The following is a 27,887-nucleotide window of genomic DNA, read 5'->3' as shown; positions in this document are numbered from 1 at the left end:
GACGTCACGTGCAGGGTGTTTCCCGGCATGCAGCGGGGGTGATGTGGAAGGGAAGATGGCGGAGGGCGGTGCGGCTGGTGTCGAGACTCAGAGAGGAGAGGTGGCTGCGCTTCTCAAAACACCGCTACGGAAGGGGGACACTTGGTGAGGTTTCACCCCTCACTTTCTCCACACTCTCCCCCGGCGGCCAGCGGCCTAGGCGGGGGCTGTCACCGACCTGAAGCGCTCCTATCCCGGGTTAGGAACAGGCCGTGTTGACAGCTAGTCCTGGGCTAGCCTATGTTACTTCGTTGGGATCAGTCTTGGATTTAGCATTCCGTGCTAACCTGGTCTTAACCCGTGTTCCGTCCTGTGGGTTTCACGTCGTGCGAGCCTCAGCAACATAGACCCTGGCCCCCAGAGCTAGCCTAGCATCATATTTAGCCTAGCCCCGGTGTTAGCCTAGCCAGGTACATGGGAGTCAGGCTGGGAGTTAGCATCAGTGGTAGCCCGGTTCTTGGGAGTCAGCCTGGGATTTGCTCGCCATGGTAGTAGCCTCTCAGATATAAACTTTAGCCCCGAGCAAGACCAGCCTGATTCATGAGATTGGATTTCGGAGTTCGCCTTTTGTTGGCCGCATTGATTTAAAGATGAGCCATGCTTACACACAAACTAAGGCTTGGTTGTAGGTGTCAGCTTCTCCAGAAATGTTATCTCTTCCTGATTTGTCATTTGTCCTGTTGTGATTAAGTCAAGTGATTCGTAGACCGACTTGGAGGGCGAGTCACTCATGATGTCACCTCATCCCTTTTTTAAAGTACCCTAGCTGTTTGCTTTATTCTTGAAATTGAAACACCAGCATTTTGTAAACTTTCTTGTATTAGCTCTAGATTATCACAGATTATGTACTGATAATTTATCAGCACATTTCATATCTTTTATTTACTGGTTATTTATGTGACTTGTTAAATTTAAGCATTTCATCGTCATTCATGACTTCCCCCTACTCGTGGTTTTTCATTCCGTATTTGACGGATACACTTGAAACGAGTGAGTGAACCTGGTGGTAGAGTGGAGCAGGGTACTGAATAGGGTGGGGTCTGGGAACTACACCTGTCAGCCTGTCACCCCCCCCCCCCCCGACAGCTGGCCCCGCAAGCGCAATCTCAACCAAACTTAATAAAGTAGAGACTCTTAACTTGTCAGATGATTTCAAACTGAATGAATTGAAGAAAGTCATATACATTTTTGTCAAATATTTGTCAACGGTAATGTTAGTCAAGGCTTGAACTTTTTTTGATTTGTCCGATTGTCATCCTGTTATTGAAACCGCGGGTGTTGTTTCTTTCCACAGGTACCTAGTGGACAGTCGCTGGTTCAAACAGTGGAAGAAATATGTTGGATATGACAGTTGGGACAAATACCAGATGGGAGACCAGAATGTCTACCCAGGCCCTGTGGACAACGCCGGCCTACTCCGAGGTTAATGCACACACCTTATATACCTTCCACAGGGCTTCCATATTACCTTCATCTTCTACCGCATTGTTCTAGAGCCGTTTCAGAGGAGAATCGGACAAATGGATATTGTTCTCAAGAGAATGCTCTCTGGCACGCTGTTGTTTTGCTGTTTTTGTTTTGTTTTGAGCGTCAGTGCTCGTGTATGTCGGGCCTAGCGTGCGTTCATACCACAGTTTCCGCCTCTCTCTTCTAGACGGAGATGTTCTGGCCATCAAGGAGCACCTCATCGACGAGCTGGACTACATCCTCATCCCTACGGAGGGCTGGAACAAACTGCTCAGCTGGTACGGCCTCAAGGACAACCAGGAGCCCATCTCGCGCAAGGTAAGGGCTCTGGTAGTTTGCACCCGGATAACAAAAACATGCTACTTCACTGACTGGGAGGGTTTGGCCTAGTGTTACGGCGGTATGCGCTTCCAGGGGAGAGATGCCTGCCATGTTTGAGGTTCAATTTGAGAGTCCGGGGCTTTCGTGTCAGGAGTTTTGGATCTCTCGCCAATCCATATGATCCTCAATGCGTGTATGAATTAGCCTTTCGATCGTGTATGGGTTCATAACTAGCAAGCTCTGGGATAAGGGGAAGCCCTGGCTTCCTCTTATCACCCATTGTGTAATTATTTTATGCACATAATAGTACTATTAACTGCTCTCTGCTGAGCTGTGATTGTTGGTTTCGCAATATATACAATAATATAGCTGCTGTTCAGATTTCTATTAGCCTTGCTAACGGGTAGCCAGTGGCTAGGCATGCTAACAGGTAAACGAGGGCCCAACCGAACTGAGCCTCAAATCTGGCTTGTCATGGCAACATGGCTGTCTCCCCTGCTCTTGCTCTCGCTGCCCCCGCCCTCTCTGCCATGTATGTGAAGGGGTATCAGATGGCCTCCTGTGTTCTATTTTGAGCTCTTGTGGGTGACAGAACGATGGAGCCAGCCCCAAGACCCGACAACCCGGAGGTCCGCTCTCTTTTACTTTCGCCTTTTTACTAACTTTTCTTGTTCGGTTCAACTTTTGGGAGGGTGGGCCAGGCTAAGGCGCCGGCCAACTAAGACGCCATCTTAACCCCGGGATTAAGGAGACGTCGTGGAGCTGGTCTCGCATACCCCAGGGCTGTTTGCTGCATGTCATAGTTGCCTGGCAGAAGGACGATTGGGACGAGGAACATTCAGTTGGAATGCCCCAGGCTTGGACAAAGAGAGAGCCAGATAAGAGGGGATAGTCCGTGCTCTTAGGGTTGTGTTTGATAAGTGTGCGTTTTTGTGTGTGTGTGTGTGTGTGGGGGTGAACTTTACGATTTTTGTCAATTCACGGCGAACTTTGTCTTATACACGCCGCTCTCAGAAAAGCAGCCGTGACGGACAAGGGGAGCTTCCCTCACAGTGGGGGGGGACCGTGGTCTAAAGCAGGATTTATAGTCTCCTTGATGCGTTGTTAGTGAAGTGCGCTGGCAGTCCTCGCATTTAAAGTCTCTGTTTGGCCGTGACATGTTGTTGACAGGCAGATCACACGCTCTTATTGTGAAACTTAAAAGTTGCAGAGATGCGCAACACTCTTGAGTGGTGGTGTAGGGTACTGATGACGTCATTCTCTATTCGCACCGGCTCGCGAACTAAAACTATAAACTTTGTTTAAGGGGGAAGAGGCAATGCTTCTTCTATTTGTCTGTGTGTTCATGAGTGCATGATCATTATTACTTTGTTGGTGTGTGTGTTGGTAGGGGGCTGTGTGTGTGTGTGTGTTTGCTGGTAGGGCGCTGTGCTTGTGTTTGTGTGTGTGTGTGTGCGCATGCGTTATCACGACACTTCATTCAACTGGATTGTGTGCGTCAGTTTGGCAATGGTGGTGTGAGGTTGTGTGTGTGAGTGTAGGTTTGTCTGTTGGCATGCGTGTGTGTGAGGGTCTTTAGCAGGGAATAAATAGTCAGCCGGCCCCCAGCTGTCCCCCTACTAAATTAGGCTGCTCCCTGTGACTCCTCTGTCACACACACATGCACGGGCACATGCGCGCACACACACGCACGTGTTTACGACCGTCTTTGTAATCCTCTGCTCATAGGTTTCCACGGCTTTTAGAATAGTTTTAAGGCCCCGCTATTTTGACCTTGTTTGATGATTTGCAATGAATTATGTGTGAAGGTGTTATGAAATGCTACGCTACAAGACTAGCTTCCGTCATCCTTATTTATGATTCCATGATTCCATGAATGGTCAATACGCAAATGTGATGTCATTGATGAATGCCATGTCGTAGAGTTAGCATTTATGTAGCCCATGTTAGGCAAAGTGTGGTGTTAATGATATCAGACCATGAGGACAGAGTAGGTTAGGTGGTATAATAGGGTTTGTTTGTGATGTGTATAGTCTGGGTGCGTCCTGTTATTAACAGCAGGTAGGATGGGCAGAAGTAATTACGTTTATTCCACATCCTGTCCTGTCATGGTTTTAAGACTTGTTGAAGTCGACAGTATAAAAGGTTGGCTGGAATATCTCTATTCAGAGTTTGCTTTAAATCAGCAGTCGAATAATGTTGGATGGCTTGATTTCTGGCTAAAGGTTAGCTTGTTTTTACACCACTATTGCAACCAAAGGGTACCACGTGCTTTTTTTCACAAGTGTGTGGGTTTCCTTTTGAGTGCCACCAGTGTGATCTGTGAATCCACTGTAGTTTGTTTTGGTCTCCTGACTGTGGCTACGGCTCGCCCACACAGAGTTCATCCCGGTTCCCCTGGACGTGGACCCTGTGGCCACTCCAACGCTCTGTACTACACACGCATTGTGCCATGCTGCCCCACAATTATAATCATGACGCCGTCCCTGATGGAATCACTGTGATGCCATGCTCCTGTCGCTCTGTACAGGGGAGATCATGGAGTCATTTTGTCTGTTCGCTATAGGTGGGACAAAATATTGATATGGATATATCGTCGCCCTTCTTCGTGTGTAATGTGAATCTATACACTAGCTCAGTCAATAAAAATATTATTATTTAATTCTTTAATGACGAGTAACTGGAAAAACTGAGTTTGTACCATTAATAAAGACAGAAAGCAGCACTTTACCTTTTCATGGTCAATTTGTATTCATAGTTATATGAGTATAGTTATAGGATTTTCTAATAATATATTGATTATCGCTGTATCGCGATATTATCGGTGTCGTGGGCCATGTGTCGCATATCGTATCGTGAGGTACCCCATTGATTCCCACCCCTACTGTCCACGGCCCATTGCTGTCACGTTGAGCCCCTCTGTTGGAGGGCTTGTCTGTGTGTAACCGGTCTCTCTCTGTGTGTAACCGGTCTCTCTCCGGGTGTGTTCCAGGTGGTGGAACAGGGGATGTTTGTGAAGCACAGTAAGGTGGAGGTGTACCTGACGGAGCTAAAGCTCTGTGAAGACGGCAACATGGAGAAGGTGGTCACCAGGCCGTTCAGCAAAGCAGACCGCATCGGTGAGTCCTGGTTCCTACCGTACTGTCCCCCACTCTACCGGTGTACCCCCTTAGCCAGGGTGTACACATGAGCCCCCTGTACTGTTGTCGTGGTCGCCGGTGTTACACCAGGATGGATATGCCACCGGGCTGATTTTATTCACAGTGATTTGGCTATTAGGTATTCACTGAGTATCTATGGATACCAATAGTTAATCTAGGGAATTTGTATACAAATGTTAGTTAGTTAAACTTAGTTATGTTCCTTATGTGCTATCATTTACGCCTCTTAGACTCAAGCGGTTGTTCTGAATAGACTTTTCTGTACGGGGAAAGGGGGGTTGGGTTGGGACCAAGTATTTGAGTAACCAAATTATCCTTCGTGAGGGCTACATGTACATCGTCAATGGCACTCTTTGAGGCCTGAACTAAAAAAAAAGGATGGAAACCAATTCAGAGAGGATCATACTGAAAGACAATAGAGAATGATACTCTGGATAGTATTACTATTTAGTAATTGGGAACAAACTGTTTTCGTATAGTAGGGATGTCCCCATGCCGCAGCATTCACTGGTTCTCTATGTCTGTTTGAATACCTGCAATAAAAGGCTCATCCCATTTAACGTCAACAAACTAAAGCTGACAATTTGATGCACTGTGTCAACCACAGTGTTTAGCAAAATCAAATCCCCGAAAGCTTTTAGTGCTTAAGCTCTTTGTAAGTGTTGTGGTGTCTTACCTGTTTTATTTATAAGCCATCATAGTGATCTACACAGAGCCCACTAATGCTACACACACACACACACACACACACACACACACACACACACACACACACACACACACACACACACACACACACACACACACACACACACACACACACACACACACACACACACACACACACACACACACACACACACACACACACACACACACACACACACAGTTTTCTTCAAACTCTGCTTTATGATGAGATTGTGGGACATCAGATTCTAGTTGCTGGGGCTGCGGCAGGTTCTGCGGCTGGGTTGAGGCAGGTGAATGGGGTAGGTATGCTCCCGGTGTTAACCAGCCTCGTATTCTGCAGAAACGATCGAGAAGGAGATGAGGAAGCTCTTCAGCATCTCCGAGGCCAAGGAGACACGGCTGTGGAACCGGTACATGAGCAACACCTTCGAGCCCCTCAACAAACCGGAGAGCACCATCCAGGACGCTGGCCTCTACCAAGGACAGGTGAGACTTTACCTGGGGAAGGTGTTGACTTTACCTGGGCCAGCGGAGAGCTTTACCTGGGCCAGGGGAGAGTGTTTACTGGGGCAGGGGACAGTTTTTACCTGGGGAAGGTTAGGGCTTTACCTGGGGCAGGTGCAGGATTTACCTGGGGCAGGTGTGGGCTGTGCTTGGGGCAGGGGAGAGTTTTACCTGGGGCAGGGAAGAGCATTATCTTGGGCAGGTGAGGGCTTTCATCTTCACCTGACGTTTTATCAATGATTGGCTGAAGGTCTCACCGCTAATTGCATACAGAGGCGTTTTTTTCTGCGTCCGTTTATAAAACCCCTTGTGTATCAAAAACAAATTGAGTGGTTGAAGATAACACGGATATGTGAATTGATCTGACGAGTTTGACAACAGAAGGGACATTTCCCTTTCGGATAACGTCAAATCTGCTGTGCCCAGGAGTTGCACCCGGGCCTTAACTTGGCCCTCAGAGAGACTGTACGAGCCCGGATGAATCTAGACAACTGGCTACAATAGAGCCAGGGGCTAAAGGCTCAGGGGGGTCGTTCTCTTCAAAGGGATTGTCGGGGCTTTTGCTGCGTGCCGCTGACAAAGCCCGTCTAAGTGGATCGCACCGGACTCTTCCGGTTACCGGACCATATCTTCCGATGGCCACACTGCTCTGCTTGTTGTTAGGAGGAACAACAGACAGAGTTGCACAGAGGTTGCCTTCCTTGGCCCACGCCTTCAGGTGCATGTCATCTTGCGTCTTTATTATCGATCGGGTTGGGATTTTATATCTTGTTGTGTGTGTGTGTGTGTGTGTGTGTGTGTGTGTGTGTGTGTGTGTGTGTGTGTCAGAGACATTTAGATGATGTCTCTTTAAGACTTGAGTACTACCAACGCCCTCAAAACAGTGTTCACCAGTCACTCTGGTTCTCTATGCAGAAATCCCTGTACATTACCAAACACTGATTCATCATGAGACTAAAGCCATCAAAATGTACCGCTACACTTCCCTCTCTGCCCTTCACCCCCCCCCCCTTCGAAATGCTAACTTAAAAAACTGTGTCTTTATCTTGGACTATTGTGGACACAGGACTTTGATTATGGTGGATACAGGGGTGTATTGGATACAGGTAAGCTCATGCTTCTCTCTATGTTCCCTGATGTTCTGCAGATTCTGGTTATCGAGCAGAAGAACGAGGACGGATCGTGGCCGCGTGGTTCCACCTCGTCTAAGTAAGTGAACAGGATGACTGGCTGAATGGGCGCTGAGGGGAAACCTCGGCTCTGTGAGTGAGGGTCAAAGGCCGGAGCCCCCCCCAGCTGTGAGTTTTAACATCTGGCAGGAAGAAAGGAAGGGAGCCCCCCATTCTCGCTGGAGGGAAAGACACAAGCCCCTCAATAGTCAAGAGGGCATATAAATAACAAGGAATGGTGGGGTTTCTGTCTGTCTGACACTGGGCAACTATATTTGATGTCTCTTACACAAATCGACTTAACAATATAAATAATATTATAAAAGGGAATATTTACATTAACATTTCGGCATTTAGCAGAAGCTTTCATTCAAAGCAAATTACAATAGGCACCTTTGTCAGAAGAAGGAGAAACAATATATATCAGCACAGTAGGGATGTTCACAGAACCAGGTGCCAAGCACCTACAATTGATAGGTTAACCCATTCCCCATATACAGTTACATTAATACATTATGTGTCTGTGTTTGGTCACACACATCACCAGATGCGCAGAGTGTATATATATTTCAACTGGTTTCGCTGTTGTTTGTTCTTTCATATAATTATAATTGGCCTACCAGCATTTACCTGTCCATAATACAAATGCCTCTCAATTGTTACAAGATAGATTCAAATTGTGTGTTTTTGTTGCGTTGGACAGACATCACCATAAGTGTTGTGAATCACTGCTAGTTTTGTTATTAGTTTTTATAATGGGGCATGCCGGACATAGTGTGGCATGGGCGTTAAACATATTTAAACATTGTCCAGTGTGTAAACAGGACTTACCAGGAATAATTTGGCTCTCTATGAACTATTGAGATTAGGAAGCAATAAAGGGGATATTGAACGTCAAACTGAACTCGTCATCGCGGATATAATTGTGTGTTCTGTCTGTCCAAGGCAAACCAAATATAGTAAACGTTTCTCAACCAATCAATCAAATTTGATGATGGGATATAAAAAATGGAAAAGAAGCCAGCAATGCAAATCAATATTTCAGCACACCACTTGTGAAAATGAATAGAAATGATATACGAGCAATATACAAAGCGATATACAAGCGATTTTTCAAAACTGATGCTACGTGAGCAGGTTTATAATGTGAAAACAATAAATAAATGTCAAACATGTATATTAGCTGATCCACCTACATTGCAGGACTCGTCATCGCCTTTTTTGTCGAAGTATGAATAACCGTGCTCCTCTCCAGATGAATAATTTGCACTGGGCTTTGTGAGACGTCCTCAGCATTGGGTTCCTCTGTGAGCTTCCAGTCTGGGGACGAGGGGGCGGACAGTCTCTCCGATATTGTACATTTTGACTGCAGTCACCGTATAAGTACATAAATTCTGTTATCAATGTACGGTATTGTAACAACCAAGCCCCTCTTTAGCTGTAAGAATGAGCCATCCATCTACTTTAGACCGAGTGATGGTTGGTCATAGTAGTCTGTGTAGTTAAGCCTGGTATTGCGTTTACCCTACATTCATTAACAATCATTACAAGATGATCTACGGCACGGCACAGCCTCTCTCTGTTCAGCCGGACTGCGTTGTCACGGCTGCGTCTCCCCGGAGCCCTCTGCTTCCCGTAAAGGCGGCGATGTCGCCACAGCCCTCCCAGCTTATTTTAAGGGCTGTGATGTCAGGGCAGCCCTCTCTGCCTCTGTTGAGGGCTCCACTCGGCTCACTTCGGCCCAATCCCATTTCTACCCCTTACCCCTTCCCCTTACCCCTCCCCCTTGTTTTGAAGGGGTAAGGGGTAGAAATGGGATTGGGCCTTAGGCCCAATCCCATTTCTACCCCTTCCCCCTTCACCTTACCCCTTCCCCTTACCCCTTTCCCTTACCAAACAAGGGGGAGGGGTAAGGGGAAGGGGTAAGGGGTAGAAATGGGATTGGGCCTTAGCCTCCGGTGTCTGATCCAGTCTGAAGCGCTGGAGGAGTCTCCGCGGCGTTAACCCAGCGTCCTTGGTTTAGTCGTTTGTTTCGATTGTTAGCATTCCATCGATTTCTTCCATTGTGTTTCATTGCGTTGGCAAACACACAGCGTTGCCCTGAATCTCCCCTTATTGTTTTCCCTCCTCGCTCTCGTTTCTAACCGCCGCTCTATTCTGCATCCTCCTGAAGGTCATCTGGCTCTTCAAATCTAGCTGCTTTGCCAAAGATCTCACCTTCATCTCTCACAAACAATCATAGCAGCAGCTTCAACGGCAGGAAGTAAGGCTCTCCTGGAAGGGGTGCGGTTGGGGTGCTGTGACGCTAGGGGGGTGGAGGTTTGGGTGGAGGGGAGACGGTTTTGCTGTGTGCTCGGCTGTCGTTTGAGATTTTGTCCAGCTGGGACGACCTGCACTTAATTCAATAAAGAGTTAACCACCAAGAGCTTTTCAGACAGAGACGCAAGACAAAGTGGTACCAAAGCAGGCGCATGTGGAGTGTTTTTAGTGTGGTGTTGAAGTAGAGCCTGGTGTTTTGTAGGTGCATGCAATGCACGTAGCTGCTTGTGTGTTTGGATGTGATGGGGACAAATTATTTAAATATGAAGGTCAAATCAGGCCGTCAGGACTGATGGGAATGTTGTGCTCTACGGAGGCGTGTTCTGATCACACCAGAGAACTTCTTCATCGTCTCCTGTGTTCTGAGGCGTTTTCCTCTGATTTACACACGAAGCAAATCAAAATCTGCCATGTGTGTGTACCCACATGTCCATTCTATCCTCAAAAGCCTGTCAACTTTCTTTGGTTTATTTATATATTGCACTCTTTTTTTTCTGTATCGATACAGGGAATCAGTATTCTCGTATATGAACCGTATATTTTTCTTCTCAGTCTGTAGCTCTTTTTTTCTTTGCCATTTAGAGCTGGGAGCTGCATATACATATGTTGTAGTGTGACCTTCAGAGTGGACTCGCGCACGCGCGCGCGCGCACACACACACACACACACACACACACACACACACACACACACACACACACACACACACACACACACACACACCTCATCCTAAGAGGCCAAATGAAACACATTTAGCATATTAACGTAGGTTTGAGCCAGACGAAGAGGTGTGTGTGTGTATCCTCTCGTGTTGAGGAGCAGCAGGAGCGAGCAGGCCTTTAAATACTGCAGACTCAGCTTGATACAGTCCTTCAGCTGCTCTCTGCCGTTCATCCCCCTCTCCATCTCCCCCACCCTCTTTCTCTCTCCTACCCTCTCTCTCTGTCTCCCCCTCGCATCTTTTCTCTCTCTTCCTCCTTCTCTCCCCTCTCTCCCTCTCTCTCTCTTTCACATATTTATATATTCTGTGTGTGTCTGCTCAGTGCAGTAGTGCACCCTCTATGCTGGTGTCGCTATAAATAGCTCCTGCTAGCTGCTAGAAGTGCTAGCCGCTATTGCAAGCTAGCGCTCCGGAGAGCAGCAGCAGCAGGAGCAGCAGGCAGGACAGCGGGAGGAAGGGGAGGGGCCTAGCGGGCGGGACCATCGCGGGTCGGGACCGGAGATGGGAGGCTGACACACGGAGAGGGAGGATGAGTGCGAGGGGATGCCGCTGCTGCTGCTGCTGCATCCAGGCCAGGATCGGTGACGCGAGTCTGGGGAAGAAGGGTTCCTGAGTGCAGCCTCTCGCGTCGGGACCGGTGACTCTGACTCTGACACGGACTTGACGCTGCTCCCGGACGCGCTCTGGGACATCACTCTCTCCGCCTTAGACTCTCGGCGCCCCCGCCAGGTGGACGTGGACTAGGGGTGGGGGGGGTTGGGGTGGGGGCGTGGCCAAGAGGGGCGATGTCATGCTCCTGTGCTGCTGGTGGTGCCTGAGACCCGCGCCAGTGGAGCTGGACAGCAGGAGGGTGGGGCTGGACAGCAGAAGTGCCGGACTTGACAACAAGGAGGCGGGGCTTGGTAACCGAGAGGCGGGGCTTGGTAACCGAGGGAAGGGGCTTGGTAACCGAGAGGCGGGGCTTGGTAAGCAAGAGGCGGGGCTTGTTTACCGGGAGGCGGAGCTTGACAATGAGTATAATAATGCGGCGCTGGATGACCAGGAGGCGGAGCTTGATAACAGGAGGGCGGTGCTTAGCGACAGGAGGAGAGAGGCGACGGCCAATCCCGGCACAGCCGCTGTGTACTTCAAGAAATGGGAGCCGGGGACGTCCCCCACTGACCTGGAGCCTTCACCAAGGTCTGGAAGATGAAATCCTGTTCAGCGAGCAGGTGTTGGTTCAATAGAAGGGAACGTCCTCTCTCCAGGCTCGCACACTCCTGAGAGATGTTACCTTGTGTCGGTGCTCAGCTATACTAGCATGGTGCTGTGCTGTAACTAGCATCATGGTCATTTCAGCGTTATAGTACGATTGAGTGTGTGTAAGTGCAGTGCCGTGAGGTGTTGTCCTTGTGGATTTGGGTTTCCTTGAAGTGAAGAAGAGTTGTTAAGCTGTTAATGAAGCTAATGCTGCATTAACTTCTCATTAGCATCTTACCGCTGGTGTACAACAAAACATGCCTTGCAGGCGCCAAGCACACAACAGCACTAACCTCTGCCTCTCTGTGTCTGTTGTGTGTGTCTGTGTGTTCCTCAGTGCGAAGAACTCCAGCTACAGCCTGTCGTCCTACCAGCCTTACACCAACAGCTACGACAACTCTGACCAGGGCCGACAGGGCACTCGGCCTGGTCTCTGTGGCCTCTCCAACCTGGGAAACACCTGCTTCATGAACTCTGCTGTGCAGGTACTTAGCCTAGCTGTTACCTAACCATCACCTAGCTGTAGCCGAGCTATCGCCTAACCATCACCTAGCTGTAGCCTAGCTATCGCCTAACCGTCACCTAGCTGTAGCCTAGCTATCGCCTAGCTGTAGCCTAACCATCGCTTAGCTGTAGCCTAACCATCGCTTAGCTGTAGCCTAACCATAGCCTAGCTGTAGCCTAACCATAGCCTAGCTATGGCTTAACCATCATCGAGCTATGGATTTACCATCACCTAGCTGTAGCCTAATCTTCCCTAGCTGTAGCCTAAACATAGCCTAGCTGTAGCCTAACCATCGCCTAGCTGTAGCCTAACCATCGCCTAGCTGTAGCCTAACCATCGCCTAGCTGTAGCCTAACCATCGCCTAGTTGTAGCCTAAACATAGCCTAGCTGTGACCTAGCTGTGGCCTAGCAACAGCCTAGCTGTAACCTAGCCATAACCTAGCTGGAGCCTAGCCATCACCTAGCTGGAGCTTAGCCATCGCCTAGCTGTAGCCTAGCTACAGCCTGCTGTGCTGGCCAATAGCTGGCCGACAGCCCGCTACAGCTGAGTTACATTCAGCCACCAAAGCACATTTCACTTTCTCAACGCTGGCAACTTTAGACTTGTGCAACTCTGGATATTTTTGTGCTGTCATGTATCCTAACGGGCTAGATCACTTTTTGTTTAACTTGCTTACCACCTCTTCTTCCTCCTCCTCTAGTGTTTAAGTAACATCCCTCCGCTCACCCAGTACTTCCTGAAGAATAAGTACACAGAGGAGCTGAACGAGGACAACCCCCTGGGGATGAAGGGGGAGATCGCCAGGGTCTACGCCGAGCTCATCAAGCAGGGCTGGTCGGGCAAGTTCAGCTACGTCACGCCCCGGCCCTTCAAGGTAACCAGCTAGCGGTGAGCTACGGCTCAGGGCTACGCTACTTCCTCTGATCAAGACTCACTTGTTCAGAGTTCACTTAGACTCCGCATAGCCCCCCCACCCCAACCACACCCCATTAGTGCACTTATTGTATGTTTCATCTCCTGGGACTTAATGTACGCCCGTATTGTAAGTTGTACCACCTAGAACTTAAAACTAGTACTCAGCATTGTGTAGTGTCTTATCCTAGCTATCTTTATTGTGTCCGGGGAATTGGTTAACCTAGCGAGTGTTAGTGCTTAGCACTTGGTTCTATGAAAGTCCTGACTGTACCGACGGCGATATATAGTTGTTTCTCTCTCTCTTCAGACAAATGTACTAATTGTAAGTCACTTTGGATAAAAGCGTCTGCTAAATGCCCTCAATGTAAATGTAATCTTTGATGTTGTGAAGGGGAGTTTGTGTCCAATATGGTGCCTTTGGTAATGTGACCACAACGATGGAGTCATACAGGCGTGTCCCTCCTCCAGACGCAGGTGGGCCGGTTCGCCCCCCAGTTCTCGGGGTACCAGCAGCAGGACTCCCACGAGCTGCTGGCCTTCCTCCTGGACGGTCTCCACGAGGACCTGAACCGCATCCGGGAGAAGCCCTACATCCCGCTGAAGGACGCCAACGGCCGGCCTGACCAGGTGCGCTCCCTCATACATGGATGGATGGATGGATGGTCTCACGAATCAGACTTTAGATGAATATCTCAAGTCTTTAGATTCAATTTAATTTAATTAGTATTGCTCTTAATCACAGGTAAAGTCTGAAAGGGCTGAACAGGCCATTTATTTATGGCTCCGAGCCCCTCAGTAGGCAAGAAAAAAAAAAAAAAAACTAATTAGCAAAAAGGAAACCTTGAGACAACTCAGAGTGGGAAATCCCTCCTTCCAGGGATGATCAGGAACGCAATGGGCGTCATAATTGACATGCATTCAGGGCAGCACAACATTTTAAATCGTGATGGGGTGCTGGCCGTTTCACCATAAGTGAAAGTCAAGGGAAACCAATTGTAGTCACTGCGATATCCCAGGCACCAGCCACAGTCGCCGCAATACGCTAAAACCGACAGAATAATGAATTAGATGGGGAATGTGCATCAGAAATGATGACAGGGCCTGCAACACCTCCTAGCTCAGTGATTAAGCAGCGTGGTGTTACAATCCAGATATTTCTGCCAAATGTCTTGTTAATGTTATTTACAAGACATTTTTCTTGCCACATTTCGCTTTGGATTAAAGCGTTTGCTAAACGCCCTCCTAGGGCTTATAGCAGACGATTTTATCCAAAGTAACTCACAATAAGAACATTTGACAGAAGAAAGTGAAAGAATATATCACGCTGTCGGTGCAAATGTATATATGGGCCGCAATTTAATTGCGCTCTTCCCTCTCACCGAATCCGGTTTGAAGTAGTATATCAAGTAACAAATAAAATAATTCTGTATGCAAACCTCTGTCTATTCTTTTGACGTTGATATTCAGTATAATTCAGGTCTAACGGTTTCATGTTGGAAGATGCTATGTGCTGGGAGCCAGGCTGATCTGCGGCGGGTCACTCATCGTTTGGTCTTCCAGGTGGTGGCGGAGGAGGCCTGGGAGTCGCACGTCCGGAGGAACGACTCCATCATCGTGGACATCTTCCACGGCCTCTTCAAGTCCACGCTGGTGTGCCCCGTCTGTGCCAAGGTCTCGGTGACCTTCGACCCCTTCTGCTACCTGACCCTTCCTCTGCCCATGAAGAAGGAGCGAACCCTCGAGGTGTACCTGGTCCGGGTGGACCCCCTGCTGAAACCCACTCAGGTGAGCGCATCCCGGCGCTGCCCCCGGGTCACTGACGCCGGTGTGTGGACGACGGTTCACTGGACATCTGTGCCATGTCCCAGCATGTCAGCCAAAGATATGCTATATGCACACTTCTATGTATTATCTATGTCGATTTGTCGATTTTTTTATAATATTATTTGGCCATAAATACATTTTATTTATATTAATTGGGATTAATACTATATATATGTAAACATAATTCTAAGCAGATGCATTATAATGTGTATACATTTTAATATGTGTATGCATTATAATGTGTGTATAAATTCTAATATGTGTATGCATTATAATGTGTATACATTATAATATGTGTATGCATGTGTATTACACACATTTAAATATACATAGCATAATATACACATATTATAAGGTATACACATTGTGTATACCTTATAATATGTGCATGCATTATAATATGTGTATGCATTATATTATGCAAATACCTTATATGTGTATACATTATAAAAAGCGTATTATAATATGTGTGTGTGTGTGTTGTCTCTGCTAGTACAAGCTGACGGTTCCCAAGGTGGGCTACATCTCTGACCTGTGCACCTCCCTGGCCAGCCTCTCCGGTGTGGCTGCCGACAAGGTGCGTCCCTGCCAGGCCGGCTGGCTGGCTGCTGCTCTGAGCCTCGCCAGAGAGGCTTCTGCTGTCTCATTGTTGGCTCTTCCCTTCCGCATCGATGCCTCATAATTAATCCCGTTTGTTTTCAAATGTGTAGGGTTAATGACCAAATCAAATCAGTGTAGTAAAAAGCTACATTATTGGAGTTTAATATTGTAGTTAATCTTGCTATGATGCTTTTTAGATTGGCGATTTCTTTGGTAATGAATCAGACAGGACAGGACATTAATTCTGGACCAAGCTATATTTAGGCGTCCGAATACTCGGCCCTTCTGACGTATGTTTGACTCCCTCCTTCTGGGTTCCCCTTGTGCCTCCTGCAGATGATTGTAACGGACATCTACAACCACCGCTTCCATCGTATCTTCGCCACCAACGAGAACCTCAGCAGCATCATGGAGCGGGACGACATCTATGTGTGAGTCAGCCTATCGGCGACGAGCATCACTAACTGGTGTCTGCAGCTGAGCCAATCACAGGCCTCCGTCTTAATGTGGGAGTCAGAGTAGGGGGGGCGCTAGATAAACCACAAACCAAACCCCATTTTTGAAGTTGTTTTTCTTTATGTCATCTATATATGACAACATTATGGTACATGTATATTATACAATGAAGGTATACCAGATAGGAAATTTGGGTGTTTAGGCAGCATTCCAGGTGCAATTATTTAAATGATTTAATTCAGCTGCAAACTTTACCAGGTGGCAAGAATTTCCCCTCTGTGATTATTAAAGTAAATCTCTTGTAAGCAATTCAGTAGGAGCACATAAAGAACAACGTTATGATACCTGATCAAACCCCCTGCCCTGAAAACAGTGTCATGGTCGCCCTCCCAACCACCCAGGCTCTCTCTGGGTCTGGGTCGGTCCATTGCTCTGTAAACAGCGTAAGGGTCCCAGCTCTAACCGTGACTCTCTCATGGTCTGGGGGCTTCCAGGTTCGAGCTGGCGGTGAACCGGCAGGAGGACTCGGACCACGTGGTCTTCCCCGTCCACCTGAGGGAGAAGTTCAAGCAGTCGGGCTACAACCACGCCAGCATGCCTCTGTTCGGCCAGCCCTTCCTCATCACCGTGCCCAAGACCATCAGCGAGGACAAGCTCTACAACCTGCTGCTGATGCACCTCTGGTAGGTCTGCCGTGAGGAGATCAACGTGCAGCTGACTGCTGTGGCCTCTCTTTGGGGCCCTCGTTGTTCTGTCCCCATTGGTGTTCGACCCATTTGTTGTGGTCAATTCAGTTGGTCGCAATCTGTGACCTCAGCGCTGGACGCTACTAAATTCAACTCAAAAGGGCGGCACGTGGATCAGGAGGTAGTGCTGGTAACCGGAAAGTCGCAGGTTCGATCCCCGTCTCCTCTTAGCTGAGTGCCGGGGTGTCCCCGAGCGAGACGCCTCACCCTTACTGCTCCTCGACCAATATTGTACAGCGCTTTGAGGTTAGGAAAGCACTGTATAACTGAAGTCCATTAAACATTTAACTCACTGGACCTTTAGGATCTGATTCCGTCAGTTATTTTTTCGTGTCAAACATTTTCATGAGTTCACGATGTACTGTGACTCTGTGACTTGTGAAAGCGAACAGCTGTGCACACCGTTCCACATTTGTACAATGTAAGGTCGGGTACAAAACAATGCACCCCTGCCATTTTACCTTGTACAATCCAAGAGAACAAAAACGACAGAAACTATACTAGGACAGAGTCGAGCTATGTCATAGGAAAAGTAGTTCTTACTTAGTTTGGCTCAGTAAGGTACACAGTCTTGTACTTTTCCCTCTCTTTCAAAAGGAAAATTGATTTCAATTACACTGAAATATGCTCTTGTCAAATACAAGAAGTACCAGTTGCTTCCGAGGTTCATCTGAACATTTTTCATAAATTCTTCGTCAATTTGATTTGATATTTTCTCTCTGCAGTCGGTTTTCACGCTCTCTGCCGGCAGACGAGGACGGCCAAGACACCCAGACCTCTAAGCACCACGTCGTCAACGGCAACGCCTCTATCGCAAGCACATCCAATGGAAACGCCGCCGCCGCGAGCGCATCCAATGGGAACGCATCAATCGCAAGCGCATCCAATGGGAACGGCCCGAATGGCGACGCCTCTAATGGCCTCCAGGAGGAAGGTTCGCCCAGTGAGTCCGCACTCCGATGCTCAAGACAGAACCACACTGTGTTCCCACTGCATTCACACTGCAACCAAACACACCCTTTATACTCAGACAGAACCACACTGTGTTCCCACTGCGTTCACACTGCGTTCACACGCACCCTTTATACTCAGACAGAACCACACTGCGTTCACACTGCAACCACACACACCCTTTATACTCAGACAGAACCACACTGCGTTCACACTGCAACCACACACACCCTTTATACTCAGACAGAACCACACTGCGTTCACACTGCAACCGAACACACCCTTTATACTCAGACAGAACCACACTGTGTTCACACTGCGTTCACACACACCCTTTATACTCAGACAGAACCACACTGTGTTCACATTGCAATAACACACACCCTTTATACTCAGACAGAACCACACTGCGTTCACACTGCAATAACACACACCCTTTATACTCAGACAGAACCACACTGCGTTCACACTGCAATAACACACACCCTTTATACTCAGACAGAACCACACTGTGTTCACACTGCAACCAAACACACCCTTTATACTCGGCGAGAATCACACTGTGTTCACACTGCAACCACACACATCCCTTTGATGCTCAGACAGAACCACACTGTGTTCACACTCCGTTCACACACACACTTTATACTCAGACAGAACCACACTGTGTTCACACTGCAACCAAACACACCCTTTATACTCGGCGAGAATCACACTGTGTTCACACTGCAACCACACACATCCCTTTGATGCTCAGACAGAACCACACTGTGTTCACACTCCGTTCACACACACACTTTATACTCAGACAGAACCACACTGTGTTCACACTGCGTTCACACTGCAATCACACGCACCCTTTATACTCAGACAGAACCACAATAGTTTCACACTGCAATCACACACCCCCTTTATACTCAAACAGAACCACAATAGTTTCACACACATCACTCCGATACTCAGACAGAATAACACCGTGTTCACACACATCATCATTTCACCTGCACAACAATCACACAGGGGTTATCTTTCTTTTGTTACCAAGATTAATTCTTGGAGCCAGCTCAGTGGTGGAGATATACTCTATTCACGATGTTATTCCCAGAAAGAAGCTCATAAATAGTGATGAGGAGGTTAATGGGGTCTCAGAGCTAGGTAAGCTCACGTGCCGCCACCACAACAAGCTAAGCTGCTCGGTCTTCCCCAGGTGAGATGGAGACGGACGAGCAGGACGAAGAGTCCAGTCAGGACCAGGAGCTGCCCTCTGAGAACGACAACAGCCAATCGGAGGACTCGGTGGGCGGGGACAACGAGCTGGAGAACGGCGTGGTTGGTCCGGAGAGCTCCATCAAGCCCCAGCAGACGCCCGGGCGACACAAGACCAGTCTGTTCAGCATCCAGTTCAACAACATGGGCAAGACTGACTTCGCCGTGCTGAAGGACGGCACCCGGCAGATCTGCTTTGACGACGGACACATCCGACTCAGCGGTAAGCGCCGCCTTGTGTCGTCCAATTCATAACAAATTATTTGTCCATTTACAAAATGCTTTATTTTAGTATTTTGCTAAAACAAAACTTGTGTCAATGCACATGTGTTGAACCCTTATATGATAGACACACAATGATTTTTATAACCATTGTATAAATATTTATTACCCTTTACATTTTCGGTGATCGGTATCGGATCGGCCGACCAAAAGAAATTACAAATATCGGTAACTAAAGGATACGTTGAAGGTCCTTGGCGGTTATAAGGAAATGGTTGTACAGTTGTGCTTATTAAGTGAGGAGTTTGATACGTATAACTACTGGTCCTGAACTCAGTGATGGTGATTGATTGGTTGTCCTTGGTCTCTTCCCCAGACCGCTCCTATCTGTCCCTGGACTGGGAGCCCGATATGAAGAAGAAGTACTTTGACGACCGCGCAGCCGAGGTAAATCTTGGGATCCACCACAACCAAGCGAAAACATTTACATTTACATTCAGGCTATTTAACAGACGCTTTGATCCAAGACGAAATTAGAATGAAAATATGTGAAATTGTCAGTATCCATGCAAAATGACGTACATCCTAAACAGCCAGATTCTACTTCATTAAGAGACATAAATGTCGGAGACGTGTCTTCAGGGCCCGGTCGTGTAGACCCCCCTCCTCTTTATCGTACCAGCCGTGCTCCTTCCTCTCCTCTCAGATCAATAATCCCTCAAGGTCATCCTCAGTCGAGCCAGCGCAGTCGGGCCCGCTACACCGCGGGTTAGCCTAGTGCCTCGCGACGGCCATCTTGTAACGTGTCCTGTTGTCTGTTTGGCGGCGGGCAGGACTTTGAGAAGCACGAGAGCATGGACTACAAGCCCCAGAAGAAGGCCTTCTTCAAGCTGAAGGACTGCATCGAGCTCTTCACCACCAAGGAGAAGCTGGGGGCTGAGGACCCCTGGTGAGACAAACACTTTCTCTTCAGATCCCATAGAACACAAGGAAGTATCTGTGACAGACACAATGACTTACACTTGGTTTTTAATACATAACGGTCAAGGGTTATCAGAGTCCAAAGTTGTCCTTTTATTTGGTTTAAAGCACGCAGAGATGCAATGTGGTTTTTGTCTTTTGGGATTTTTCTTCCAAACCTACTGCTATATTCTTTGACCTGTGTGTGTGTGTGTGTGTGTGTGTGTGTGTGTGTGTGTGTGTGTGTGTGTGTGTGTGTGTGTGTGTGTGTGTGTGTGTGTGTGTGTGTGTGTGTGTGTGTGTGTGTGTGTGTGTGTGTGTGTGTGTGTGTCATGATAACAGTGATGCATTCTCTTACGTTTGTCGACTAGTAGGGTACGGCCCTACTGTTTACCTAAACATACTACTGATGCATCTACTGTGCATCATGTGTCCGTCCCGTGTAACCTTATTATTCATATGGACCCATAACCCTAACGTGCTCTCGTGTGTGTGTAGGTACTGTCCGACCTGTAAGCAGCACCAGCAGGCCACTAAGAAGCTGGACCTGTGGTCTCTGCCCCCGGTCCTGGTGGTCCACCTCAAGAGGTTCTCCTACAGCCGATACATGAGGGACAAGCTGGACTCCCTGGTCGACTTCCCCATTAGGTGAGCCCACATCCATCCATCCATCCATCCATCCTTCCATCCATCCATCCATACATACATACATACATACATCCATTCATACATACACTTACATCAGCGCACCCATGTGCGCGCGCACACACAATTCTGCAGTATCTTTATGTACTGATGTAATTGCATGTATATAATGTAAATTCGACATGGTTTGACTTGCTTTCCTGTGTGTCTCTGTGTGGTTGTGTTTTGTGTTCTGCAGTGATCTGGACATGTCCGAGTTCCTGATCAACCCCAACGCGGGGCCGTGTCGCTACGACCTCATCGCCGTCTCCAACCACTACGGAGGAATGGGGGGTGGACACTGTAAGGCTCCCGGACCTCGTCATTAACAAGAAAGCATGAACCTGAACCTGGTCTCCTTCTGGAGGCGCCACTATCCCACTTATCTCTAGTACGAATCACTTTAGCCCCAGCTAGCATAGCGCCTCAGGACTTTAGCCCCAGCTAGCATAGCGCATCAGGACTTTAGCCCCAGCTAGCAGAGCGCCTCACGTCTTTAGCCCCAGCTAGCATAGCGCATCAGGACTTTAGCCCCAGCTAGCAGAGCGCCTCAGGTCTTTAGCCCCAGCTAGCAGAGCGCCTCAGGACTTTAGCCCCAGCTAGCAGAGCGCCTCAGGTCTTTAGCCCCAGCTAGCAGAGCGCCTCAGGTCTATAGCCCCAGCTAGCAGAGCGCCTCACGTCTATAGCCCCAGCTAGCAGAGCGCCTCACGTCTTTAGCCCCAGCTAGCAGAGCGCCTCAGGACTTTAGCCCCAGCTAGCAGAGCGCCTCAGGTCTTTAGCCCTAGCTAGCAGAGCGCCTCACGTCTTTAGCCCCAGCTAGCAGAGCGCCTCAGGTCTATAGCCCCAGCTAGCAGAGCGCCTCACGTCTTTAGCCCCAGCTAGCAGAGCGCCTCACGTCTATAGCCCCAGCTAGCAGGGCGCCTCACGTCTTTAGCCCCAGCTAGCCAAGCACTGAAATACCAGCTTGCTCAGCACTTCCGCAAAGCCAAGGTGGCCCTCGCTACGCTGGTTTTTCGATGGGCACAGATGGGTCCTGCTTGCCACGCATGTGCAAGAACATTGGGAACGGTTTGGGAAATATCCCACGGCGCTCGTCATGACATAGGTCCTCCACTAGTAGACGTAGAGGTGTGACGTGTTTGGAAGAAGAAGCAATGACAGCTAGCAACCCGGCTCCGGCTGGCTTTAAAACGTCCATGATGGGAGCGTCTCGGTCAGCATCGCTTTAGTCACATGTTAATGGAAGTCGGTGATGGCGCCGTGTTCCCCGTGTCTCACATCTGGTCTCACATCTGGTCCCCCGCAGACACCGCCTACGCCAAGAACAAGGAGGACATGAAGTGGTACAACTTTGACGACAGCAGCGTGTCCCCGGCCAACAACGACCAGATCGTGGTCAGTGTTCCTTCGTTGTGTGTCAGAGACGATTCCCCGTAGAACCTCTCCTGCTCCAGCCTGGGGCATGTCTTTACATTTAGTATTTGCGCTGCACAACCCAGATTAAGAACTGGAGGGCTGCAGTAGATATCATATTTCAAAGTGCGTTCTAATTCTGTGTGTGTGTATGTGTCTGTGTGTGTGTGTGTGTGTGTGCGTGTGCGCATGTCTGTGTGTGTGTGCCTGTGCGCATGTCTGTGAGCGCGTGTGTATCCGTGTGTGTGCGTGTGTGTGTGTGTGTGGATGCCTCCCCAGTCCAAGGCGGGCTACGTGTTGTTCTACCAGCGCCAGGACACGGTGAAAGGCACCGGCTTCTTCCCTCTGGACTGCGAGGAGGAGGAGGAGGAGCAGGAGGAGGAGAAGGAGGAAGAGGAGGAGGAGGAGCAGGAGGAGGAGAAGGAGGAGGAGGAGGGAGGAGCACATGACAGGAAGAGCGTCGCCTCAGCATCCGCCGGTGCCGCCGCCGCCGCCGCCGCTCCGAGCGACGAGGAGGAGGAGGACCTGAATGAGAACACGTGCAGGAAGAAGGACAGTGGCGAGGAGGCGGTGCCCAGTCGAGACGTTGCCATGAGAACCAACTGAGGGCCGGGCGCTGGAGACATTCTGCAGGGAGAGGGATGGAGCCACGGGGAGCTCTCCATCCAAAGCCATACAGAAACCCAGCAGGACAGCCCCCCATCTCCCCCCCCCCCGACTTACCCCCGACTCACCCGTCCCCCCGCTAACACGCTAACCCCGCTAATGGGTAAACCCAGGTAAAATGCTAACGGGCTAACCCAGTTAATGGGCTGACCCTGCTACTGGGCCCACCCAGGAGATAGGCTTACCCAGCTAACGGGCTAGCTCCGCCATGCTAACCCCCGGCGCCGCCAGTGTGTTAGGCCAGGTTGTCAGGCACCGACCCGCGACACGCAAACAGGCTATTCCTTGCTTGTTTTACCCAGCTGATGCTAACGGACTCATCTGCCTTATGCCATTGGGTTAACCCATCCAGCACCAAACTGGCTAATGTGCTAAAGCAGGTATCTGGTTTGTGCTGTTATGCTAGCCAGCGTGGGGAGGACCACCTTGGCTGTCCTGTAGCGCTAAGCTAGCTGGGGCTAAATTGGTCTAAAGCGCTAAACTGGCTGGGGATAAAGTCCTGTAGCGCTAATCTGGCTAGGGCTAAAGTCCTGAAGTGCTGAGCTAGGTAGAGCTAAAGTCCTGAAGCTCTAAGCTAGTAGGGGCGTCCTGAAGCTCTGAGCTATAGCGGGCTTAAGTCCTGAAGCGCTAAACTAGCTTGGGCTAAAGCGCCTGTAGCGCTAAGCTAGCCGGGGCTAAAGCGTCTGTAGCGCTCAGCTAGCGGGGGCTTAAGCGTCTGCAGCGGGGAAGACCGGCCAAAAGGGGGCGCTGCTGTGGCTGTCCGACCGCGAGGGTGCGCGACGCAATCAGGGTCTCCTGTGGATGGACTCACTGTGTGCCAGTGTGTATGTGTGCGTGTGTGTGCACTCTGTGAAAGCATCATTAGTTTATCCATTTTTTTTTTTAAGAATATAATTATTTTCTATCCTTTAAAATACAGCAGGCCAGCGCGTTGCGTTCGAGATCTCTCTCGCAGCCTTTTGTGGGTTTTAAACACTTGGGATATTTTTTGAGGATCCCTCCGGCCGCCATATCTCTCCTCCTCCTGTTCCTCCACACGTTGAGCTATGTTTCCTCATGTACATATTTTAACACTGGTTTTCATGATGTGCGTGATGCGGATGTTGAGTTTGGATTGAACACTCACAACCTTCCACACCCCCCTCCCGCCCCATTTTGTTTTTAAATATGATTTTATTATTGCCCGACAAACTGCAAATATGTCGAACACAAAATGTCTGACCATGGCTTGCAAGCTGCCTGCTTCACAACCCTCCACCCCTCAACCTGGTGGACATTGGAGAAACTAGATTCAAACCGATCAATGCCGGGATGGGTGACAGATCATGTCAAATGACTTTCCATGGCACCGAATTGAGCGACCACGAAAGAATAAGCAATTGTAGAACACTTGTAGTGTTGTTTGTTCCTGCTGTTCATTTCAATCTTTGGTTTGATTTGAAAACTAGCCAAACCGTGCTAGCCGTGTGCTGCTGCTAATACACTAGCTTATATCGCTTACGTTGCGTCGCCCGCGGACAAATCACCACTGTATCGGTCTCTGGTCCGGCTTACTCTTTCTGACTGGTTTTCTGAACCACTGCGCCATCTGGGAGAGTTTTTGACTTCAGGATTTTCAGCAAGCAGGTCGTATACCTTGCTAGTTTATCACAAGTAGTGCCCAAATATGTAGTTTTTAGGCATAGTATTTTTTTATGCAAAGTTAGCTGCCTACCTCATCAGTTCTGCTTCTGAGTTCCGCTTTGATGAACCGGTTTAAGTTTCTCATGTTATATTCTGCATCTCACTTTGCTTCCTCCTTCTTTCTCGCTCTCCATCTTTCTCTCGCTCTCTTGCGCTCTCGCTCGCTCTATCACTCTCGCTTGCTCTGATCACCTCGGCCTTAACGCCTGATCTCAGTCTCCAGCCACCTCGCTTCTTTCTGCACTACGGCAGTGGATGCCACATTTCGCTCGGTCATCTCGCACCGTTATTCAAACCACCTCCATAAGTCACTTCGTTTCTCAGCCACTAGGGGGCAGAATGTATGCCGAGTTCAGTGAGCGTTCATCCCTCCCCCACTCCCTCCATTAAACTGAATGTGATTACTTCATCTTTAACGTTAGCTGGACATGAACACAGACTCTGCTGACTGCAAATGCTGAAGGGGGGGGGAGGGAATGCCCAAAATGCCGCCCAGCTTTCACCCAGTCCTCATACAATAACATGGTTGATCAATCGGACATACAGTAACCTGATCGGACATACAGTAACCTGATCGGACAATACAGTAACCTGATTGGACAATACAGTAACCTGATTGGAGATGACATACAGTAACCTGATTGGAGATGACATACAGTAACCTGATTGGACATACAACAATAGCCCAGCAGATGTATAACCGTCACCTTTTCATTGCTTCAGTCGAATGCGCCGACCCCTCTTTTCTTTTTGGTTCAGTTCTGTCCCCAGTGCCAACGGGAATACTTTGTAGGAATACTTTGACTCACTAGGTGAAGACCGCTTTCCCGCTCCGATCTAGGACTGCGCGCTTTGACCCCCCCCCCCCCCCCATTCCTCGCCGAGCGGCTTTTTGGGCAGAGGGGGCGTGGCACTACTGCTCCAGGCTTCTACGGTACTGTACATACGAGTTCACTCTGTGAGTGCACAATTTGATAAAGTTTATTTATTTATATGTACGCATTTAATAATAAACATTAAGTATTTAAGGGGCGGGAGCTTTAAGGGTGTGGTGGGCGTGCACCGGGGGGGGAGGGGGCGGGGTATACCGGCCCCTCCCCTGTCTGGCCCTGAGCTAGGGTTTAAAAGGGGGATATTTTTTTAAAAGATTGCTTATGTCCTCTGCGGACCCGTTTTGATGACACGGACCCGGACTTGCATGACGTCATGTGGGTGGGGGTGCAGGGGAGGGGGTCCAAGTTTTGCTGCACTTGAGTTCACGTGGGTTTACATTTGAAACGTGCATGTGTATTTATACACAGTCTTCAATAAAGTTGTGTAAAAGCAGACCCGGCCTCTTTGGTTTGTTCTTTAGGAGTCTTTTACAAAAGGGAATATTCTTGTTGAATGTGCAAATGAATGACTGAATAGGGATTCAATGATACGAATCAAAACTTGTTTCTTTTCTTCTATTCTGTGCTCATGTATGGTTCTTTATTTAGCCCTCAAATGTTCTGAAATGCATATTTAATTTGTCCTCGACCTTTTCATCTTGCCCCCTTTGTCCTCATTGTATCCTAGTCTGAAGTAAAACGAATCATACAAATAGTGGGTCAAGCCATCGAAAATTTCTGGATTACTGCAATGGTTCATAGATCATGTGTTCATGCATGGATCATGTGTTCATCCTCCATGTGCGCACGACCACCCCTAGTGGTCGCCATACCAACGCATCACTCCTCCAGCCAGCACCCACTCGGTCCCTCCGTCCAATCAGAAGGCGGAGAGGACGCAATGGACACACCCATTCTGACGCTACGCGCGAATTTTATCCACGGGTCCTTGTGAAACTCCTTCATTTTCCACGCAGCGGGACACGGACAGCAGGAGCCCGGAGCAGACATGCGGGATTCAGGAGGACACAGAAGATGCGTTTCTGCGGGGTCTCATCCCCGGACCCACGGTGGATTTACACGCAGGACCGCGTCGCCGCGCCGGATTCGTGCCGTTTCTTCATAGCCAGACGCGGGGTGTTCCTCCATCAAGCAGGGCCTCAGGATGGTGATGGGGGATGATCGGACGCGGATGGTTTGAAAATGCTCGTTCATTTTAACGTTCACGTTATAAGTCGCGTCGCCGTGTGCCTTTTGCGTAAAATATGTTTAAACTCCATGCGTCATTTATGGCGCGCAAGTGTAAAAAATTAAAATCTCTGCGATGGAAGCAGACTCGACCATTATTATGCTAATTCAATCCAAACTGAACTAAAATAGAAATCGTGTTGATTCGAAAACGGGCCACCTTTTTTGTCTTAATGATTTCCCACCAAAACTTACGGTGGGAACGCCTGCGTGTCGTACTGATGTATGTGTGTGCGTGTGATCCGAGAGCCGTCGGCGGCGTGGGGGGCTCCTCCAGTCCGGGGTTGGGTGTCCGTCTCGGCCACCACGTGCAGCCACGTTTTGGAGCCCTAGTAAAGTGCGTTTTTACCCACAGCCGCACAACGGAGGATGAAGAGCGGGCGCGCCGCAGTACAGACGGCCCGGAGGGGGGGGGGGTGGTACTGCGTCCCAGACAGACGTCCGGACATAGAAAGACCCAGAGAGACCCCAAGACCCAGACAGAAGTCAAGACCCCAAGACAGAAGTCCAGACCCCAAGACAGAAGTCTAGACCCCCAGACAGAGGTCCAGACCCAGACAGACCTCCAGACCCAGACAGACCTCCAGACCCAGACAGACCTCCAGACCCAGACAGAGGTCTAGACCCAGACAGACGTCTAGACGGCCGTCTACAGAGCGGGGGGACTGACCAGGCGCCGGCTGAGGTAGTAGTTTGTGCTGTTGGTTGGGTTGGCACGTTACCCGTTGATGGAGATGACTGCGCAATCTACTGCCTTGCCGGCGATGGTCCTGAACGACATCCCCGGTGTCTTCTGTCAGCCCGGTTAGGGGAAGGGGGGGGAGATGATTATTACCGCATAAAGTGTACAGGTTGGGATGAGCGTATTATGCCCTCAGATTTGGTGTATTGATCTGACTGTACGGTTGAGATTTGGGTAGGAGGACTTCTTGAGTTGTTTCTGTCTTTCATTCGTACTTTGTATTTTTGTTGTATTGTATTTTATCCTGTGTTTTCCACTGCTGGGCTGTTGTAACGAAGGAATTGATCCTCCGGGGGTTTAATATGGTTGATATCTATCAATCTAATGTAAATGTGTTGACTTGTAATGTGACCTTTGCGTGTAATAAAGCCACCCCTAAATTCACTATGGTGTTATTCATCTTTTCAAGAAAGTGTTCATGTGATGTTTGCATGCCACACATGTAGACTATGATGACCCTTGAATTAACTGTTTTGGAGGTTCTTGTCATTACTTACAACCT

The 27,887-nt window shown here is 48.9% G+C and overlaps 1 protein-coding gene across 3 annotated transcripts; it reads left to right on the top strand.

Annotated features, from left to right (window-relative positions):
• The first annotated feature begins 30 nt into the window (after positions 1-30).
• On the top strand, positions 31-27,865 carry LOC130372230 (ubiquitin carboxyl-terminal hydrolase 15-like). 3 transcript variants are annotated; one of them, XM_056578097.1, is made up of 22 exons: positions 31-144; positions 1,334-1,461; positions 1,694-1,824; positions 4,820-4,946; positions 6,019-6,164; positions 7,330-7,391; positions 9,525-9,614; positions 11,968-12,115; positions 12,838-13,011; positions 13,521-13,679; positions 14,613-14,837; positions 15,370-15,453; positions 15,813-15,907; positions 16,427-16,615; positions 17,404-17,621; positions 18,837-19,118; positions 19,494-19,564; positions 19,951-20,066; positions 20,576-20,725; positions 20,961-21,064; positions 22,068-22,156; positions 22,454-27,863. In XM_056578097.1, the coding sequence occupies exons 1-22, from the start codon at positions 56-58 to the stop codon at positions 22,778-22,780; spliced, it is 3,204 nt and encodes a 1,067-aa protein (XP_056434072.1). In that variant the 5' UTR covers positions 31-55; the 3' UTR covers positions 22,781-27,863. The 3 variants fall into 3 exon arrangements, with proteins under 3 accessions (XP_056434072.1, XP_056434073.1, XP_056434074.1); XM_056578098.1 differs by lacking the exon at positions 9,525-9,614; XM_056578099.1 differs by lacking the exons at positions 31-144; positions 1,334-1,461; positions 1,694-1,824 and adding an exon at positions 2,397-2,456 and having other exon boundaries at positions 22,454-27,865.
• Positions 27,866-27,887: the final 22 nt, after the last annotated feature.

The sequence above is a fragment of the Gadus chalcogrammus genome, chromosome 19 (assembly GCF_026213295.1).
Source record: "Gadus chalcogrammus isolate NIFS_2021 chromosome 19, NIFS_Gcha_1.0, whole genome shotgun sequence".
NCBI lineage: Eukaryota > Metazoa > Chordata > Actinopteri > Gadiformes > Gadidae > Gadus > Gadus chalcogrammus.
Note: the sequence above shows the minus strand (reverse complement) of the source record. Positions and strands in the feature narration are given on the sequence as shown.

Coding starts and splice junctions, on each gene's coding strand:
- LOC130372230 (XM_056578097.1), top strand. CDS start 56: ATGGCGGAGGGCGGTGCGGCTGGTGTCGAGACTCAGAGAGGAGAGGTG. Junction 9,615..11,967: donor AGCAGCTTCAACGGCAGGAA/GTAAGGCTCTCC, acceptor TGTGTTCCTCAG/TGCGAAGAACTCCAGCTACA. Junction 12,116..12,837: donor TCATGAACTCTGCTGTGCAG/GTACTTAGCCTA, acceptor CTCCTCCTCTAG/TGTTTAAGTAACATCCCTCC.